Here is a 20,349-nt window from a genome sequence, read left to right as displayed (position 1 = left end):
CCCGCTCATTTCAGATAGCTAATACTGGGTTGCCAGATGTCACTGACCGTCACTAATTAATAACTTGAATGATGTTTAACACGTAACCTGGAAGTGAAAAGCACCATGCATCCTTGACATTACTCCAGACCATTCACTTTTGTCAAAAAAAAACCCCCAACCAAAAAACAAAAAAACAACCAAAAAAATGAAAAATGAACTAACATTCAGGCTTTTTCATAGCCTCACCATTATCTCAGATCTTCATGATGAAACTGTGATTTCCATTGCAACTGAAGTACAATATGTTTTCTTGAAGACTTTTCCACATTATGAGCAGATTGTCTCCTTAGTCCTGATGCTCCTGTTTGTCTTTCTCACCCTTGATTTCTGTATAATTTAACAGTGTAGCTACACTCCAGTGATTTTCCTAGTATCTATAGATTCAAGCTTTCCTGTTTAAGTAAGCATCTTTTGTCTTTGTGTTTAAAGAGAATTTTTCCTCAGTCTGCTCAGTTTTTTGCCTGTCTACACAGTCACATTATTATCTGTCTGTTGATGATGCTCATGTATGTGCCTCTTTGCTTTTTATTCTTCTCCATATTATTGCTGTTTTTTGTCTCAGATTATTTTAGTGATTGACAAATTAAATCCCATTATGTTAAAGCAAGCATAACCAAACCAGAAATTACTTTGTTTCTTCTTTCCCTGAGTGAACTGTCAGTCAAGCTGCCCTCAGTCCTGTTGCCATCTCTTGGGAAATTTGGTGGTGTTTTTCTTACTTTTTTCCATTTTGTCCCATCCACTTTCTATATGTCTTACGTATCTATGTGTTATCCTTAAATGGAAAGAAAAAACCTCAATGTTGATTTTCCAAAATCACCTTTCTGGTCAATTAATTTAACTAGAAGAATGTAAAAAAATCTCATGTTTGTGTCTCTTTGCTGTTGAACCATTTATTTCTTCACCATCTTTTCAGTGGACAAGCTGCATAAATTGGTGGTTCTAACATTTCTTCTGTCATTATCATTCTACTTTCTCTCTGATTTAATCTCTCTAAAATCTTCATACCTTGATTTAGTTGCATGTTTAATGGGAAAATATGTATGTTAGAGTTCCTTCAACAAATTTTGTCTTTTTGCTGTCTTATAAGATGCCATTTTTAGGCTCACTTTTCAAAATATTGTTACTATTGTAATGTCACTGTAGTGTTTTCTCTAGAACTATAGATGGGAATTACTACTAACAGAATCAAAGCTGCCATCCCTAAAGCCTAATGGCAAAACTATTTGAATAAATAAGTAAAAAAGACCAAGGGAAATGATAATAAGATAATAAAATTGTTATGCTGTTCCTAATGGGACAATATGTACAAAATTATACACGTACCTATAGGAATGCTAAGATTTTTTTTTTTTTTAGTCTCTGTTATTCAGTATAACTTAGAAGGTTTTATAAATTGCATCCTCCACCGTATCTCTCAGAATCATCTAGTTTTGTGAGCTCATATCTGGAAGCTATACTATAGCTGTCTTTGACATCCCAGGGGCAAGATATAGTGTGTTGGCTGTGCCTCTCGTAAATTCTTCCAGGAGGAAAGTCTTGATTTGCCACAAAGTCTGCTGAAGTGTCATACCTTCCTTGACTGACTGTGGCTGGAAGGTAAGGAGGGCTGATTTCTGGGCTAATTCTTTAATCCCGCATCCTACATCATCACGGCTGTCTTGAACAGCAAGTTAGCATGGCACAAGATGGCCCACATTTCGGTGCTGCCTCCTCTTTCCCATTTCCATGTTTCTTAGCATCAATGAGCAGGTGTACAGGAAAATAAACTTCTACTTGCGCCTGCTTAAGGTCCAAACCAACATTTTGTGGCACTCCAGTGCCAGGGGACTTTTTTCCACTTAGTCTGTTATTTAACCTAGGAGGGTGAGGGGTATGAAATTACATTGAAATATCTTTCACTTCCTTGAAATAAAGAGAATCCTGACATTTCTCATCAGCACCTAAAACTTTAAAACACTATTTGTAAAAAAAAATAAATGAAATGTTACTTTCAAAAGGTCTTGGAGCATACTAAAATCAATCTTATTTGCCAAAAAGCAGGAAACACTTTAAAACTCAGTATGTTAACACAGATGTTAAAGCTTAAAGGATTCACATCTAATTTATTCAATACATTAAATTTACTATATGTAGTATAATTTCAGAATGTGCATTAAAACTATGTTATGAAATCTCATTCCTACCTGCTGAATGGCTGCCAAGTTTTGTAATGCAAGAACATTTTGTTGTTTTACCCCTTCAGCACAATTCTGCATTCAGTTTTTAAATGTCCATAAAAGCTGGAAAAGCTTCAAAACACCAGATTGGAACATTCAAAACTTTGAAAGTCATGGTGCAATGTTTTTTTTTTTTGTTGCTTGTTTGTTTGTTTGTTTGTTTGTTTGTTTGTTTAATAACTCTGGGAGCAGGACTAAAAGCCCTAGTTCTGAACACACTCAAGTTTTGGATTGTTAACTTCCAGGTTTGGAACTGCATTTCCCTCTGTAAACCTGTCTCTGTTATAAATAAACCAAATGGGTGTTTTGTTACATTTAGAAGTCTTTGGAGGAGACAGAGGGCAATGCACAGGTGGATAGGTAGGTGGCAGTTGTGAAAGTTCAGTCTTGGGCAGACTTGTATCATTAAAGTCAATACAATAGCCCAACAATGAGGGCTTGTGAAAGTCTTAATAAGTCTAAATTCTTCTATAATATTAACTTTTTTTTTTTTAAAAAAAAAATTCAACAACTATTTCTATGCATAGTCAATAAAATAAGCTAGCTAAAACTTTGGCTGCTTTGTGCTTTGGCAGAGTATGTACTTCTCTCCTCAATTTTTTTTTATATACTTCAGACCAGTGTATTTGAAATAAAATTAAGTTGACATCACCTCCTTGAAGCCATATAAAACTTCATATATTACTTGGTTTAAGATTGAAATTATATATCCATCAGGGGGTCTTAGTTCTTATTGAATTCCAAACCCTGGAAAATTCAAGCATGATTTGATGTTTATTTTCATATATTTCACACTGCTTACTTTATAAGAAACTGTAATTTTCTAAATGTGGATGAACAGTAAAAGCTGGTTCTGAACAAATGAAAACACACATAATGTTATTCCCAGGAGAACTGGCTGTTACATGTGGTAATTGGTGGCAAGAGACTGCAGTGACTGTAGCCAAATAGTAAAGTTGTCCATACGGTGTTGGACTTCTTGTATGAAGTGCTGGCTATTACTTCATATGAAAGCCTAACCAGGTTGCCTTTAGCCCCCAGAAACCAGCTTTTCCTTTTAGGTGAACTAAAAGCGAAAGCTATGTTAAAGGGAAGTCCCTTTTTAATATTTTACTGTGGGTTTTCCCCCAGAGAATGATCATTCTCTGAAGTTGACTGTTTGTCAGGAGCCCATTGGCAAGCTAAGCAGGTCCAGCAATAATGGCTGCAAGGACAAGGGGTCACGACTCTGTGGAAAGCAAGGAAAAGGGTTCCTGTGAAGTATAGAGAGGCATAAATCTTTCTTAAGTGGCTTTACATATTTGCTGGAAGGAAGGATGTCATTATACCGAAGCACGCCTTAAAATTTCTGGTAACCATTGAAACCACCACTAACTCTGTGGCTGCTAATTTGCTGCTAATGTCTTGCTGGTATACTTCTCTTTGGCTACATTCTTTGTGTTTATGATTCTGACACTTTCTTTATGGCCTCTTTAAACTCAGCTTTTGGACTCCAGCATACATGTTCACTGAGAGCTAATTAGACAGGCTGCAAGACACCCTCGCCAAACAAGTCACAACATTTTGAAGCCATTCCATTGCTGGGCTGATGCGAACAATAAGGCAATATTACTCATGTTTGCAGACATATATTATTATGGTTATTGCCATTATACCCCAACTCCCCAGACTATTGTTTAAATACATGATATAAGAGATGAAATCAAGCAGATAATGAAAAAGAAAAAAGGAAATATCATGTAGTTGTTAATTTTTGGCATTGTGTAATTAAACCATCTTCTTTAATGTTATTTTTGCCAGTATCTAATTAGCAGAGCCATCTGCCTAAGAAGTGCAGGACCATCTGTCTGGAATACTGTTCTGTTCATTTTTTGGTTCTTGACTAATTAACTTCTTTCTCTATGAAATGTAATAGTACATTCTGTTTCTATACTTTAAAGAGGTTCATATATAGAAATACATATGAATACATACCTGTCTACATGCATATGTTATGAGTATATCATATATATGTTATGCTATAGCAGCATAGTTCTTCCAGGAGATCTGATTGTACTTGGTTACGTGTGCAGCTTCCACTGCAGGTGAAAGCCAAGTGGTTTTTGTTGACCTGTAAGTACAACTAATACATACCTCACTTAACACATTCTAATAGACCAGCCCTTTCTTGACTGTGTTCAAATTTCAAATTTCCTGTCTGCATTTACTAATTGAAGTTATAATTGTAGAAAGGAGGTATATTAAAGTAAACTACTTAGTGTTTTGGTTATTATTTTTCCTTCTGTATTTTGTAATTTTTTAAAAAAAATCATAGAATAATTTAGATTGGAAGGGACCTCCAGATGTCTTGCCTGGGGACTTAGTTTGCCACTGCATGTTGGGCATGAAGAGAACGCCTTGACAGTTACTTCTTAAATGGGAGTGACATGTGAACATTATTAACTGCTTCTACACCTTTCATGATTTTCTTTTAGTGTTTTTCTAAGGTATTTGGATAAATCAGTTTAGATTGTGGATTTTCTTTTGGTTTCCATTGGAGCTAATTTCTCTGCATTTATTTAATTTGTTTGCTGAAGGTACAATAGTTTAACTTTTAAGCAAGACTCTTATAATTCATCCATTCAAACAGAGAAGGTACTGAAATACATTTTTTGTTCAAAAGAATATGATTAATTTTAATACTGTAAATTTTAACTTAAAATAGGTGGGTGCTCTATGTATATTTTTCTTCATTTGGAAGATAATAGTTTCATTCTATAACTTGACTTGGAATTTGTTTCTTCTGTGGCTGGAATTTCTCTCCTCCCACTACCCCTTGAAAATGCCAGGAGCGATTTCATCTGAAGTCTTTGAAACACTGTACAAACATCAACAATGTAATGTTTACAACATTGTTATAATTATTTACAATTCAGCTTTTACAAAAAGATGCCTGCCATCAGTTTGAAATGTGAGTTCAAACTTAGAGTTGTGTGCACTGAAGTGATGTTTCTGTTCAGTCTGATTTTATGTCAAACCTGTGTGGAGCTTGGTGGATTGTGAGGTTTTTTTTGTATTGAAGAAAATGGTATGTATTCAAAAGCGAACAGTGACTTCCTCATCAGAGTACACTGGGTCAAGTTCAATTTGTACCTGTCAAGTTCAGTCTTTAGAGTTGGCCACACTGACTTTCACAGGACTAAAAATCTCACTGCATATATTTTGCAGTGCTTTACTGGTGACTTATGTAATTAAGGTTTATTTATGTCTACTAGAATGTAGTTATGCTGGGGATTGGGAAATTAGAAACAACTAAGACAAGGCTTTAAATTTATAGAGGTCCTTGAAAGACCATATTGATAGCAGGAATTGTAAAAGCCATGCTGCTGTAAATAATGTCAGCTTGCTCAGAAGCAGACTGATGTGCTGCCTTAAACCCTCCTTCTTAACCAATGCAGCTACATTCGTTGTGGAGATGCATAGCAGTAGCTGATGTACTACCTGTCCTTATTTTCTCTAGCACTAATATTCAAATCCCTGTTTCCTCTTTCCCCAGAGCAAAGAAACATGAGTGTCTATAATTTGGTTCAATGAATTTTGTTCCCAGCTTAAGCAGAATTATAATATTAATTAAAACCAATGCACAGACTGCTGAGGGTTGTATTGTGCCATGTGAAAATTGGAACTTCTTATTCAGAGATGTAGGAAAGAAAAGATCCTAACAGCATAAAATCTAGCTGTGTAGGCCTTCGTAGTGGATCAAATATCCATCATGGTATGCATGTCATATTTTCACTGCTTATCTGAACTTCATGGAAGTATTAGCAAACGGTATCAAGCAGGAGAATATGACAAGTTAACAGAAGCAGTAGATAACAGTAACATCTTTAAGTAAACATGGGTTTGTGCTTGCCTTCTAAAACAACGCAATCTGTATGTGTCCATCTGGTCTTTCAGAATTAAAACTTTACAATCTTAATATTCTACTGACAAAACCCACATTGTTAGTATTCTGTTGGGAAATTTTGTTTTGTCTTTGTGTGCTGAAGATTCAGGACACATTTTTCTTCTCTTTTTTCCACACTGAAATGACATTTAACTTGAGGAATTTTCCTCCTATCTCCCCCTGTATAAGTAGGCTGTGTTGAATATCCGCATTTTCACTTTGTGGGAAACTCCCCCAAATTTCTTCAAGATTAGAAGAAAAAAAAATAGCTATATATAGAAATGTTGTCCATACCCGCTGTTTTCATTTATTTAGTCAGCAACAGGACATATGTATGTGTTACTGAACTCTGCAGGAACCTTAGGGACCAGGGTACAACAGTTTGAACTACTCAGCTCTCTTCAGATGTGTTTGTAATGTACTTCATTTGCAGGGTGCTTTGTTATCACCTCCTCCAGCAGTGGACCCCAGGGTTATAGGACTATAAATACACTTGATTTCAAAGATGGCACTTAGCTTTGTCACCAGTGTGTCTGCATTTATTTCTTGTCCAGACAATATTACTCCTTTGGCATATGTTGTTGTGGACAGGGTTTTCCCAGGGAGTTTGCTATTTGGTTAGCTCGCAAACTAATTTATTAATACATAGTTACAGTAGTTCATTTGGATTCTTGTACGTACTGTTAACTATGGTGTCCAGAAATATTACATAATGTATTAATATTTAATATCTTTATTTAAACCTATGCATTCTCAAAGAGAGAAAAGAAAGTTTATTTTCAGTTACGCTAATAATGGTATTAGTGGTTTTATGATGTGTGGCAAAATTATTAATATTTAAGATATGAGAGATCTTCAGCTAAGACATTCATCCCATCTAAAAGAACGTTTGACTAAAAGCTGACAGTCTGTGATTGTTTCCAACACACCACTTCTGAGCTAAATTAATACTGGGTGTGCCACTGGTACAGGGTCCATCAAGAGCTATATATCTATATTGCCATGTTTTTTACTGTTTGATTCCTTCTTAGAAGTGTGGCAGTTAGCAAGCTCCTTAAGGAGTCCATGCCTCCAGGGATGATACCTGGCTTTGCTAATGTAGTGATGACTGGTTTTCTTCACCTCTTACCTTTTTTCTGAAACAGTGTATAGGCTGGGTCTCTGCAATCACTTGGCAGAGAACAGGGGAGCAGAGGGGGAGAGGCAGTCCCAGTGGTCTGTCATGATCATCAAGATTAATGAAGCTTTTGCCTGGCTTGTCCTAAATTTTACTTGCATTATTATGTGCTTGGAGTCCCCAGATTCTTCAAGCATGATCTGCTGGCGAGATCTTATGTATGCTTTTCTCAGATTTTATGGAAATCTTGAAGAACTCCCACTTTTGGCTTCTAAATTTCCCATCTCCAAAGTCTGTTGATTTTCTTTTCCAAAACTTTCAGCACCTAAGAAATGTACTTAATTTGCTTGAATTGCGACATTTTGTAATTTTTGCACTTCATATCCTTCTCCTTCAAATTACTCTTTTACTATGGACTTAGAGCCAATTCAAAGTTTGGTATTTTGTTACTCAAAATTGATTCACTAATAAACATTGACCTTTAATGACATCTTTCTGTCTTCTTTCTTCCTGCTGTTCATGGTTGAATGTTCTTCTCAGTTCAGTTTTGGCAAAAACTTCCCTTCAGACCTTCCCTTTAGTCACCTGTACTCCACTGTCTTTCTCCTCTGACCTCCTACTGGTAACTCTTGCATTTCTCCAGGCATTTGAAATTTTTTGTATTGTTTATAGGTGATATATTCACTATTAGATACTTTTATGTAGTGCCATACAACATATAGATTCAGTGTGTCCTAATGGTTGCTTAGGAACTTATGTTGGTCATCCAAAAGCAGTCTTTTGTACTGTGATCTTCACTATGGACATAAATTGCTTTTTGCATTACAGAATCAATAGAGTTAAGTAATTGCTGCTTTTTTGTCTGACACACAGTTGCTTTTTTATCTAAGTCGGTATGAGATAACTTTCCTGCTGCTAGATACAGTTTGCTATAAACGCTAGGGTCATTCACAAGTGGGTTCTTCCAGAAGTTTTCAGTATATTCCCTAATAATGCTGTAATCGTTCGTCTTCAAAAGTAAATGCTATAAATAGGAAGGTTTGGGGTGGAGGAAGAGAAGTAATGACATTAGTTTTCCTAAGTCTTTTTTTCCTGAAATGAAAAAGCTTATACTTGGACTTGAAACACAAATCAAAGAGTACTACATAGTATACTCTGAAGACATTTTCCCCCTTAGTTTAAATGGGCTTTCACCCTATTATTTTTATTAATTATAGAGTCTGCTTGCTATTAATATAGTCTCCATTAAAGACAGGTACAAAAGATTACCTATATTAAATCTGAATGAACTGTCTTTCTTTATTTCCTGGTAAATAAAAATGAAAAAGCTGTGGTTTCAATAGTTAAGCAATAGTAGTTAGTTTTGAAATCTCAATTCATCCGGATAAAACGTGAAGTGCTTTGTGGCATTTTTACCTAAAGAATATGTGGATGTGCACTGTCGAGGTGAAAGAATGCAGAATGATTTAAAATGCACTTTAACTACACAGCATATACAGGCATTCCAATATGTACATGTGCTGGCACATAAACACCGAGCACACGACCTGCTCCACTGAACAATAAAGTTCGTAAGTCATAGCTGTTGAATGTTTAATATGGAAATAATTGGAATTAAATCATGCAGTGAAACTGTAGTAATGCAGACTAGGCATTACAGTCCTGGCATAAATTGGTTGAAGCAGAGAGACAGCTCAAAAATGGGGATAAATTGTTTCTGCTTTGCAGTGCTCCATTTCACTGTTGTCTTGTGTCTGCCTGTTTCTTTCTCTGAACGGATGTTTAGTGATGCAGTCATACCTCGAGAAACTAAAATCTCCATTTGATGCTTGAGATAAATATTGCAAAAAACACAACAGGGCACACTTTCCCATGGTTCAAGGTCTCTCAGCAGAGCTGACCTCAGATACGGTTGTGATGCAGCCCAGATCTGCTGGGGAGAAAAGTTCAGGCTTTCTTTGTGTTCCTGACCACTTACTTTAATAAGACTCATAAAAAAGTGGCTAAGCAGCATCAAATCTGACTGTGGTTATTTTTGCTGTAGTGGTAGATACAGTTAATCACGAGGACTGTCAGCTTGATTTTGGATTAAGACATTGAAAAACCATCAAGAGCAAAACTACATTCCTAAGGAGATAAAGCATATAAGGCAGTTATGGATAGAATCACCCACAGCTAATCATCAGTATGCCTGAAGCACATATCTCAAGCATGGGCTTAGATAGCTCTGAGGTTTGTATTTCTGTGTTCCCCGCATTTCTAACTAACTCCTGTTGGTTGCAGGCAGTGGAATGGCAATGTGATGAAGCTACTAAAAGAGCCTGTTACAGTAAAGGTAAATCAAAGGTAAGCACGAGACAAGTGTTCTGCTTAAAGAAAATGTATATGTTAATAGCAGGTATAATTCAGTGTATAAATCTCTACCTTTTGCATTTTTACTGTCTCCCTTTCTGAAGAGGGTTGTAGGAAAGGAGTCTGACACTGATGTGTAAGCAAAGGAATAAAAAAATAATATAGAGAGTGTGGGGTGAGAGTTCCAGTCAAGTCATTCTTTCCTGAAATGGTCAAGAACTTTAGTTTCCAACAATTTGCTGTTTTGACTCTACAACATGTCATATGTAATGGACTGTATTCTCATTTCATTTTCAGTTCTGTAAGTCCTAAATAACTGTGTAATTACTTTGTAAAATCCTCAATTTATTTCCCTGTGTATTAGATGTGATTTTAGGAACTTTTATATTTCATATCTACAGTACTATACAGAAAATACTATGAAATTTACTAACTTTTTAGACATGGGACTTGATATATTTTTAGTATTCAGAACTAATTTCTTATCAGGTCAACTACACTTTCTTTTATTCAGCACAGGCAAGTGTCATGCTGAGATGGAACCTCTATCGATGCAGTGTTCTTTTGTGGTTGTCCTAAGCTGAAGCTAGTTATCAAATTAATTATTAAAGCAGTTAGAAATGCATGCAACTTATGTTTGTAAATATTATAATGTTTAATGATTAAAGTTAATAGAGTTAAAGGGAAAACCCATCAACAGCAACAACTGCATAAAAGCACACTTGCTTTCAGGACCCACATTCAGTAGAACATGTCAGATGTGTCAGCATACATTACTGATGTACAAATATAAATAAAAAATCTCCAACCTTCAAAAATATATTCCAAAAGCTTATACATCTAGTAGAGGAGGAGTCTCTTCTGCATGGTTGTCTAATCACTGACTTTTAAAATTCTCCCACTGAACAGTTCATTTCCAGCATTTTTACTGTTTTGGAAAATAAATTTGCAATGTACCATTGGCTTATCCATTTCTGTTTGAAATTAAAGAGGAAGAATATCCTTACCTCAGAAGCAGGCCCACGTTAAACCACAAGGAGAGAAAAAGACAGAATTACTTGGGGGCGGGGGGGAAGCAAGTGTAGTGAATATAAAGCTTTGTACATAGATGATGATTGTCTTTATGGAGGAACATCTTCCACTGTAGAAATGTGTTCACTGTACTGGGAAAAGGCATTAAGAATGGTCTTCTTTGTCCTCCATTCCCTTTCTTTCCATCCCAGTGTGTGAAAACGAGTATTTAGGAGTTACTGATCACTAGCCATTGAAGTGCAGGATTTGCTTGGTATATAGAATTATATATATATATATATATATTATTAATAGTTAGATAAAAGAAATGGGTAAGATTTTACTTAAAGATTTCTGATTTGAGTAGACAAATTCTGGTGACTCAAGTTATGTGTGAAGGCTTTAATGGCAGAAATAGATTATAGATCAAAACGCTTACTAGAATCTTGTCAGTTTGTGGAGAGATAAGAACTAACTTTTGGGACCTCATATTTTAAGCAAATGTTTAATTTTCTAAGTTGTTATTTATCCCTAGAAGTTTTATGCTTCTTCAGGTAATATATCTCTCAAGCCTTCATCCTTAGCTTTCAGATGTCACTACTCTGAAGTAATAGGGTATGCTCAAGTGACAACAGAATATGACAGATTTCATTGATCAAGGTGCACATACAGTAGAAACTATACTGATAGGAATGCAATGTGTAACTAAGCGTTTATGCCTTTGTTTTGCAGTGATTTTCCAAGTTTAGAACTGTGAGAATAACATTCAGCTTGTCTGAAAGTCACAGTGCAGTGATTGTGGTGTAACATGATGGATGAAAGTAATGGTGAATTTGAGACTATAGTACTTTTGAATATTACATTGACAATACTGTTCATGGTGTAAAATCCACATCCAATTCAACAGTGCAGAAGCATATGTTGCTATTAAATAATTTTGCTAGTAGAAATACTCAACACTGATGAAATGCATTTAAGAATGGACCTTAGTGTAGTATGTATGTGCAGATTTTTATTCATGCTCATCACACACTTTTGAAGCAGCTGGTGATTGGAAGTTGTGCTGTGACTGTAAAACTAATAATGGCCTCTGAGATTGTTACTTATTAGTGTTACTAGTTAGGTAAAGATTTAGTGTTTCATATGTATCCATAGCCTTATTCCTCATTCACAATCTAGAAGAGAAGTCCAATCCTTATATTTCATTATATCGGAAGGTAATCCTGGGAGGAAATAGTTCTTTTCTTATTGTTACCACAGAGGTGTGGGTGTTTTTTTTGGTTGGGTTTTTTTTTGGGCTTTTTTTTTTTTGTGCGTGCAGACTTTGTGGCCTGAAAGTTTCACGTGGGAGTTGCTGCAGAACGCAGAGTGATTGACTGAGGCAACCTACACAGATTGAATGACAACTGTCTTTTTGAACTTTTCATGCCTCTTTTGCTTTCATTAATTGATCGAGGTTAAAATCAAAGGGTAGATTTATGGCCAGAGAAAGGACAGCCTAATGATGTTTGTCATTTATTGCCTTATGTCCAAGTCTAAAACAAGGTCACCATGCTCTGTGCATAAGGAAGACTTGCAGATGAGGAAAGCACCTGATAGGTGGCATGCTCCTTTTCCTAGTCAAACCATGAAAGCCTTCCTTTGGAAAAACTGAGATTATCAGACCAGGAGGAACTCACTCCAGCGCTACGGTGAATTGTCCCTCTTCACAGGAAGTCTCCTGGGAGACACAATTCCGGTTACTGTCACCAGAAAAACTGCTTGCTTCGTTTTTCCTGTATAAATAGATCCAGCCCAAATTGGAGAGTTGCTGGAGGCTGCATTTCTGTGACATTTCTCAGGGTGATTTCAGATTTCAAGGCTGACATATGTGACTGTAGGGAAGGGACAGGAAAGACTGGAGACAAGGCCAGCCCAGGCTGTGGCGAAGGAGAGATGAGGATTACAAGGATGGCTGTGGATAAGTTATTCATTCACATCCTGGTTTCTCTTGAAGCTCTGCTAACCACAGAGCAGCATGGGGGCAAGGACCTCAGGCAGCAAAACTGAAAGTCAGTTTGCTGATGGAGTGCCCTGAAACCAGAAACTAGCTTTGAACCCTGAAGCAACTCTAGTAGTTTTGAGATAATGGTCAGTTAAACACAACTTTTTTTTGGTTTTGTTTTGTTCTTGAGAAAGAAGCTGCACAGAATTTTTGCCTCTAGCTGTAAACAGTAGTAGTTGTTCTGAGGTTTATGCTTTAGGAGCCAATGAGGGAAAAGAGCTGAAGGGGAAAATAGATAGGGACATCTGTCACATTTGACAGTGTAATGTGTGCTTGACTTTTGAATGCTGATGTTTGTTACTGAGACTTCAGGCATTTATCCACCAATGTAATCTGTTGCTTAAAAAACCTAGTGGCTCCAAGAGTGAGCCAGACAAAATTATGTCCTTGTGGCCAGCATGCATATTTAGAAGTCTAAAACACCACACAGGGTTAAGAGAATAAATTTGGCCACTCATACTGCCACTTGTGGTAGGGACTGTTAGGAAGGAAAAATATAAGTGCACACAGCAAAAATGCAATAAACCAAAGAGAGATTAAAAAATAATACAATTGAAGAAAAGTTTCTTATTCCTTGCTTATTTAAGATTCTAATGGCTGTGTGTGTTAGCATCTGAACCTTCAATAAAAGTATTAAAAAATTAAACACAGATGTGTTTAAAATGTTAGCCTGTACAAGAAACATTGCTGCAAATGGATAACCATATGCAGCCAGATTGTTCTTGAACTGTCAAGTTGGTCTTAAACTTAAGTAGCAACCTAGCCTGCTTGGGTGTTGAATTCTTTCTAATAGTTGAATTTTGTTTCAGGTATACTGGTGTAGAAGTGGAAAGTACTGGGTAAATTAATTTCTTTCTTTCAGAGGTATTTTTATAAGAGTCTGGGAAGGTATATGGCATAGAGGTCAAGATAAACTGGAGAATAAGACTACATAAAAGATGGCCACCAAACCTACCACCACCCTCTGAACTAAAAAGTTCTTTGAAGTCCTTTGGCTTCACTATTGCCACTTCTACAACACATATCTTTTTTGGGCACCTGAAAATTGAGCTTTTCAGAGTGAGAAGTTACTCTGATCAAAAGACTAAATAACGGAGTCCTTTTTCTATGTGTTTTTGGGTGGTGATTGTTTTATTCATGACTAGTTTTTTAAAATGTGTTTTGTATTATTGTGGATTCATCATATTAATAAAATAGCCAATTATAAAAGCTATTATTTCAGTTTTGATTTTGTTGTAATATATACCCAACAAAAATTTGATATATCTTATTTGCCCTGTTGCCATACGGATTGTTATCAAGTTGGCAGAGGAATTGGACACATTAAAGAGAAGAATCTTGTGAATCACAGGAATTTCAGAGTTTAAAAAAATAAACATTATTTCTGAACAGAAAGAGTGGGTGATCAGCATGCAAGTAATTTGGCAACGGCAGTATTTCAGGGAGCTCTGGAATATGAAGAGGAGAGGTTGCATGGGTTGTAATGTCAGAACCCACTTATTTTTCCTACACTTACATTCCATGGCTTGCTGCAAAGGGCAGGATAGAAGAATAAATTACTGTTACAGTCTATGAACCTTCCCAAGCACTCTTCCAGCAAGAAAAAGAAGGAATTCCGGTCTTTTTTTTTTTCTTTTTTTCTTTTTTTTTTGTGTACTTAAAACAACTCGCAACAGGGGATCTGTCCAGAAGTGAAATAATTACTTTTTAAAAGGCTTGCACTACCCAGCTCTGTTATATGGCTGCATGTTAGTTTCTGTTTGGTTTAAAGAATATTAAGTTCTGTAAGTTTGTTAAGTTCAAGATAAAGATGTGTTTTTACTCAGTGGGAATCGAATCTTAATTCTAAGGTGTTTGACACTTGCCTTTAAAGACCCAAACAGAAGCATTTAAAAGCTACATTTTCAGGAGAAACTAATGCAAATGTGGTTTTGAGTGGTATTTTCACAGAGGTAGGTTTTTTTCTGAGGTTTTACAGGGAAATTTCTCCAAGGTTTATTTTGACTTTATTTTTTATGAGGAAAGGTATAGACAATAAATTCTGAGAGTTTTCTCAGAAATCTTTAAAATATTTTGCCCATCTTTCTTTGCAGTCTATTTTGTGCCTGTTCAATTTATTCAGGATTATATTTCTTGTCTTTCAGGATAAAAGTCTATTTTAAAGATAAACAAGCAATACATTTAATATAACTGTAGGCCAGATAATGGGACTTCTGCACTATTACTATTGCATGGATTTACTTACATGATTCCATTTAATATCTGTTTAGAATTGCCTAGATGTATTTTCATGTATCTCATGTTTTACATGAGACTATCTTGTGAATGAATGTTACAGAGCATTCAAATGGAAAGTTCCAGGAAACTTTCTTTTTTCCAAGTATATAATCGATTTTGTTCATTTTATCAGATAAGGATATTGATTTTTGCAGGAGGAGTGTTTAAAACTTTCCTACATATAGTTCTGGGAGATTTTTATTATTGCAGAAAAAAGCTTTCTGTCTGAATAAACAGTAGAAATTGCTGTGATTTCTAGCTCCTGAAATGAGAGAAATGAATATCATAAAGCCTTCACACATCCTAGTGGGGTAAAAAACATGTAAAACTCTTCCTCAGGGGTGAGCATCTATGTATTGAGATAATGAAATAACAGCAATGTAGATTCTTCAGATTGTGCAAATTGTGAAACTGGTACTGACAAATCTGCATCTGAATACTTTAATATTTTTATTCGTACTGGTTTCAACATGCTCATGTTACTGACAACCCGTTCTTTCTCCTGTTTTCCTTACAACTTCCTCCCTTGGCCTGATCTGTTTTTGAAAATGGCATCTGATCTCGAGGCAGCAGTGTATTATTTAAGTCAGCATCTATCACTTCAGAGTTTAGCTAAACCTTTGAAAGATACACTTAGAAGAAATCTTCAGTACTGAAGAGGTTTATTGTTACCCTATTAAGAAATTTCACAAAGATTGATGTATGCATGTGTTGTAATTAGGAAATCTGTGTATATCTTGTTTGCTAACACATCAGGTATGCTTAAGCCTTGGTCACCTAATTTTTTATGTGTGAATACATGACCATGGACAGAAAATCATAACTACTCTCCTCTATCCTTTGAAGTATCACTGAATATAGTCTTTGTTTTCTGCATGGCAGGAGGAATGCCAGAACTACATTCGAGTGCTTCTTGTTGGAGGCAACCATCTCTTCACCTGTGGAACCAACGCATTCACTCCGATCTGCACCAATCGGACGGTATGAGTCAGATGTTTCATCCCAAAAACTCAAGTCCCCATTCTGATCCAGCAGATTAAAAGGCAGAGCATGCTGTGGTTGGGTCCATGTTATTTGCATATTGATATTTGAGCTGATGTGTAAAAGGCTGATTCAGCTAGTGACAGGCCAAAGGGGAGAGTTAACTGATGATGTCGTCTTGAATTCTTTTCTTCAGCTGTTGGGGGGAGCACAGCTATGATCAGCTCAGTTCCTCCTATATGCCAATTTTCATGAACTTAGTTATTTCTAAGACTTCTGCCACTCTATCAAGTTTGGTTGGCATCAACTTGTGTAGTTATAAAATGTTTTTTATAGTTTTGTTAATTTTTTTTTAAATTAGTTTAACTAAATATAGTTTTGTTAAAAAAAAATAATATAGTTTTGCTAGCTGCCTACTGTGTATGTGTAGTTCTGAAAATGAGAGTACCTGTATTGCTGACTGCTGACTGGTGAGAATGAGAAATGTTGGTTGAGAAGATTTGCCATTCTCTTTCTGAAAAAAAAACACCAACCCACCTAGCTGTAATTTATGTGTATCAGAGAAAGAGAGTCCATTAAGGATCAATAATAGTCATAATAAAAATCAAAATGTCACTGTTTGGACTAATCTGGCTATTTATTTCAGGAAGGGAGAGATGTTTAAATACGAAGCATAGCTATATCACAAAAAAACCCCTCCTTGGCACATTTATTTTATTTAAACCTATTGTACCTTTATTTTCAAATAACATATTAACATCAACCTGTGGTTTATGGCTGAAAGTATTAGGGCTACTAAATCAGAGAGATAGTTCTGCTGAACAGGAAAGCTCCTTTTTGTAAGCTCATTTTTCATGTAAGGTTCTCCCCTAAAACACACCAACAAAATGAGTAATAGATTATTTCTGTTATTGTCTGACGACTTGCAGTGGTGAATACCTTAGCTGATTCTGGCAATCAGATCTGGTTTTCTTTTTCATAATAACAGTCTGTGAAGAGATAATTAATTTTTGAGTCGCTTCTAATAGAAAACATTTTAGTCATGGGGGCTAACGATTAACTTGCATGTTTTACATACCAAAGGGGCAAAAGTGAGATCAGACAACACTACAGTAAAACTTCCTATATGACACAGTTTCAGATCGATGTAAATAAGGGTCAGCTCATTACTGTTGGATAATACCAAAGCAGATAACTGGTGTTTATGATAGGATTTTGCTTAGGTTGTTGCAGCTTGGCTGAAATGATAATTTTCAGGTCATTTTAATCCCTTTTTCTCACTCTTTTACAGTTAAGTAACTTGACAGAGATACATGATCAAATCAGTGGCATGGCTCGTTGTCCTTACAGTCCCCAGCACAACTCCACTGCTCTTCTCACTTCCAGTGGGGAATTATATGCTGCTACAGCCATGGATTTTCCAGGAAGAGATCCTGCTATTTATCGCAGTCTGGGGGCACTTCCTCCTCTCCGCACTGCCCAGTACAACTCCAAGTGGCTGAATGGTGAGTGCTGATGGACCGTGAGACTCCCTCCTTTTTAACCCATGCTCTCCATATTCACCATCTTGAAATTCCATTCTGAGAATTTGAATTTTTTTTACAGTATTGTTTATCTCATCTTAAATTTACTTTGCATAGTAATTTTTTTATTATTATACAAGTATAAATATTATGGCATTTAATTAACATAGCTGCCGTTTGTGGATGTGCACTTAAATGTACATCATGTTTGCAGGCATAGGGATGAGCTGTACTCTCTCTCAGTGTGCTTAGATGTCAGAGCTGAGTCAGCCGAGATCAATAGCTTGCCTTGAGCATTCTTTTGTTGAGCGCTTCAAAAAACCTAATGTAGAAAATTAACAGTGTAGAATGGACTGAATTCTCCTGGCTTTCCCTGCAGGTCCCAGACTTGAGAAGCAGAAAAAGTTGTGCTTTCAAGCTGCTTAGGTGGCAGACTGATGTTTTTGATGCTTATTATGGCCAAAGGATAGGGACTAGACTGCAAAACATATGATAAAATCATGTTGCAGCAATCACTCCTGTGTCATGGGTGTTCATCACCTGATGAGGATTTCCAGCTGGAAGAAGCTGTAAACAGATAGGTGTTCCTGAGAAGTAATAAGGCCAGGTACCATTTTATGTATTACAGAAAAGAAGCAGATTCTTCTAAAATGAAAATTATTATTTAACATAAAATGTGAATTATATATATTATAATTTTCCCATGCTTTTCCCAGTAGAAAAGAAAACATATTTTCATAATGTGTGCTACATGACAAAACAGTCACTATTCTCACAGAGCGTTTCATGTTATGATGGAATGATTCTCATGTTTGAAATTAATTACAAATATAAATCCTTCCAGCTTCAGAACATTAGGACAGCTGCAAGTGACAGATTTTATTTTTAATGTTTTAATTCTCATATAATCTGAATGCTGAATTGTGTGTATTTGATTGGTGTATTTTCCTTGTACAAAGAAGCCATCAGAGGTAGCTTGGAGAAATTTGTGACCTTCTCTGAAGGTGAGCTGACTTTAGAATATTAATTAACAGAGCAAAACCAAACTGTATGGAAGTTAGCAGAATTACAGCAATGCAAAAGAAATATTAGAGGAAGATTGTATAAAAATCCCTGTTCAGGCACCTTTTGTCTACACAACCGTGGTATCAAAACTAATTGCTGTGCCACACCTGGGTGCTTCTGTCAAAGTGAAAAAAATTCTTCACGCTGAATTTTCAGTTTAGATGCCAAAGGGCTAAAATCTCACCCCCACCCCCCCACCCCCCCAGGACTGCTCTAATTAATCAGATTCACTGTATTTACATTTTGTCTATTTAAAGCTTCATTTAAAGCTTCATCTGCACCTATGCATCCTCTGGTAGAGCTCATTCTTCTGCCTCAAAACTGCTTAGAATTAAGTTACCAGGAAAAGTGTGGCCTTTATCTTTGGGGAGAAAGAACAAGATGAGTTTTGTAATTGGAACCAGTTCAAGCAAATCCAATAAAAGGCTGGAAGCAGCCCAGCTACCTCTGTGAAAGGGAGGGAGAGTGTCTTCTGGGGTAGCTAAGAGTTGTAGGTTCATCTGCTTGAGCTGGGGTTTCATCTGCTTTTATGTCATTTTGCCTGCTCATATGTGACTCAGCCCCAAGTAACTGCATTAGTTTTTCAGTGCTTAGGTGGAAGTGAAGATTTTTCTGCTTTCCATGAGAAAGTAACACAGATAATTCTGCAAGAAAAGTAAGGCATCAACTAGACTGAAAGCTTCCTAGTCAATACCTGTTCAGCAGCAGTAGCTGACAGTTACTGTAATTCAACCTTGGTTTAGGTGTGCATGTGCATACATATGTGCCTTGAATGTTTCCAATTTAAAGTCAGTTTTTCTTTTACATCCATGTTTCCCTCAGAGGTGCAGTGTTTTTTCTAACTTAGATTTTTCTGCTCTGCAAATCACATTGGACCAATTCAAATCATCTCTGGGGGCAATGTCAGTACTCTAAAACAGCTGATATCTTGCTCCATGTGTTATTGCTATGCAATACATTGTTGATATCAGTGGCTAGCACACTTCTCAGTGAATTCAGTGTTTTTCAGTGCCATTAGTCAGTCCAAAGGGGCATGCCTGTATGCTTAGGCAGTCTGCTGTCGGTGTTCACTGTAACCTGCAGTGAAGGATCTTTGCATGGGAAGCTCTGAATCTTCATCACAGAAGAAACTTTCTTCCTAATCTTAATCATCAGGAGGTCTTTAATCACTGGAGCTGTGACACACATTATGAGAGGGGAGTACAGCTGATGTGCCATGTGGCTGGGGTGAGATCCCATATTATCATGCTGTGATTTCAGCTTCTGACATCACAGATATCTCAAATAGGCCATCAACTTAAATACGCTTTGAGTTCCCCATTCCTTCTGATTCAACGATTCATGTATTTATTGTCAGCTCCTGCCTTCTGCTGTGGGTTTGATAGGCCTGGAAGGAATCCACATCAGCTGAATAAGTGAGCTGTTATTTTCAGCATATGTTACTAAGCATCATTCTGATTAGGTGCTTAACCTTAGTAAAGTATGGAGAAGTCAGTGAATGTTCAGTTCTGTGTTATCATTTTTCTTGATGCACTCAACAGTTATCTGGGGTGATGAAGAGCTGGGATAGCTTGGTTAAAACTATGAATTATTCAGGATATGTATAAGAGTAAGCTACAAGAATACACTGTGAGAGTATAACTGAAAGGAAAAAGGAAAGTTCAATGACCCCATGGTATGTGAAACAAAAAGATCTTGAGCAAGCACTGATCCAAAAAGGTAGATCGACAATGCAGCAACACTGTCAGTGCGGAAATCCTCTTGTTGGCTGGAGCTAGTTATTGTGGAGCCAT

At 36.4% G+C, this 20,349-nt stretch overlaps 1 protein-coding gene across 5 annotated transcripts in view; it reads left to right on the top strand.

Moving 5' to 3' along the window:
* SEMA5A (semaphorin 5A) overlaps positions 1-20,349 on the top strand; it is a 350,205-nt gene that overhangs the window by 181,962 nt on the left and 147,894 nt on the right. For all 5 annotated transcript variants that reach the window (XM_056332052.1, XM_056332048.1, XM_056332050.1 and 2 more), the window contains exons 6-8: positions 9,587-9,649; positions 15,870-15,968; positions 17,260-17,473. In XM_056332052.1, the coding sequence (XP_056188027.1) occupies positions 9,587-9,649; positions 15,870-15,968; positions 17,260-17,473 (376 nt within the window). The remainder of the gene's footprint in view (positions 1-9,586; positions 9,650-15,869; positions 15,969-17,259; positions 17,474-20,349) is intronic.

The sequence above is a fragment of the Falco biarmicus genome, chromosome 3, assembly GCF_023638135.1.
Source record: "Falco biarmicus isolate bFalBia1 chromosome 3, bFalBia1.pri, whole genome shotgun sequence".
Taxonomy (NCBI): Eukaryota; Metazoa; Chordata; class Aves; order Falconiformes; family Falconidae; genus Falco; species Falco biarmicus.
The sequence above is the reverse complement of the archived record's forward strand: the minus strand, read 5'-3'. Positions and strand labels throughout refer to the sequence as shown.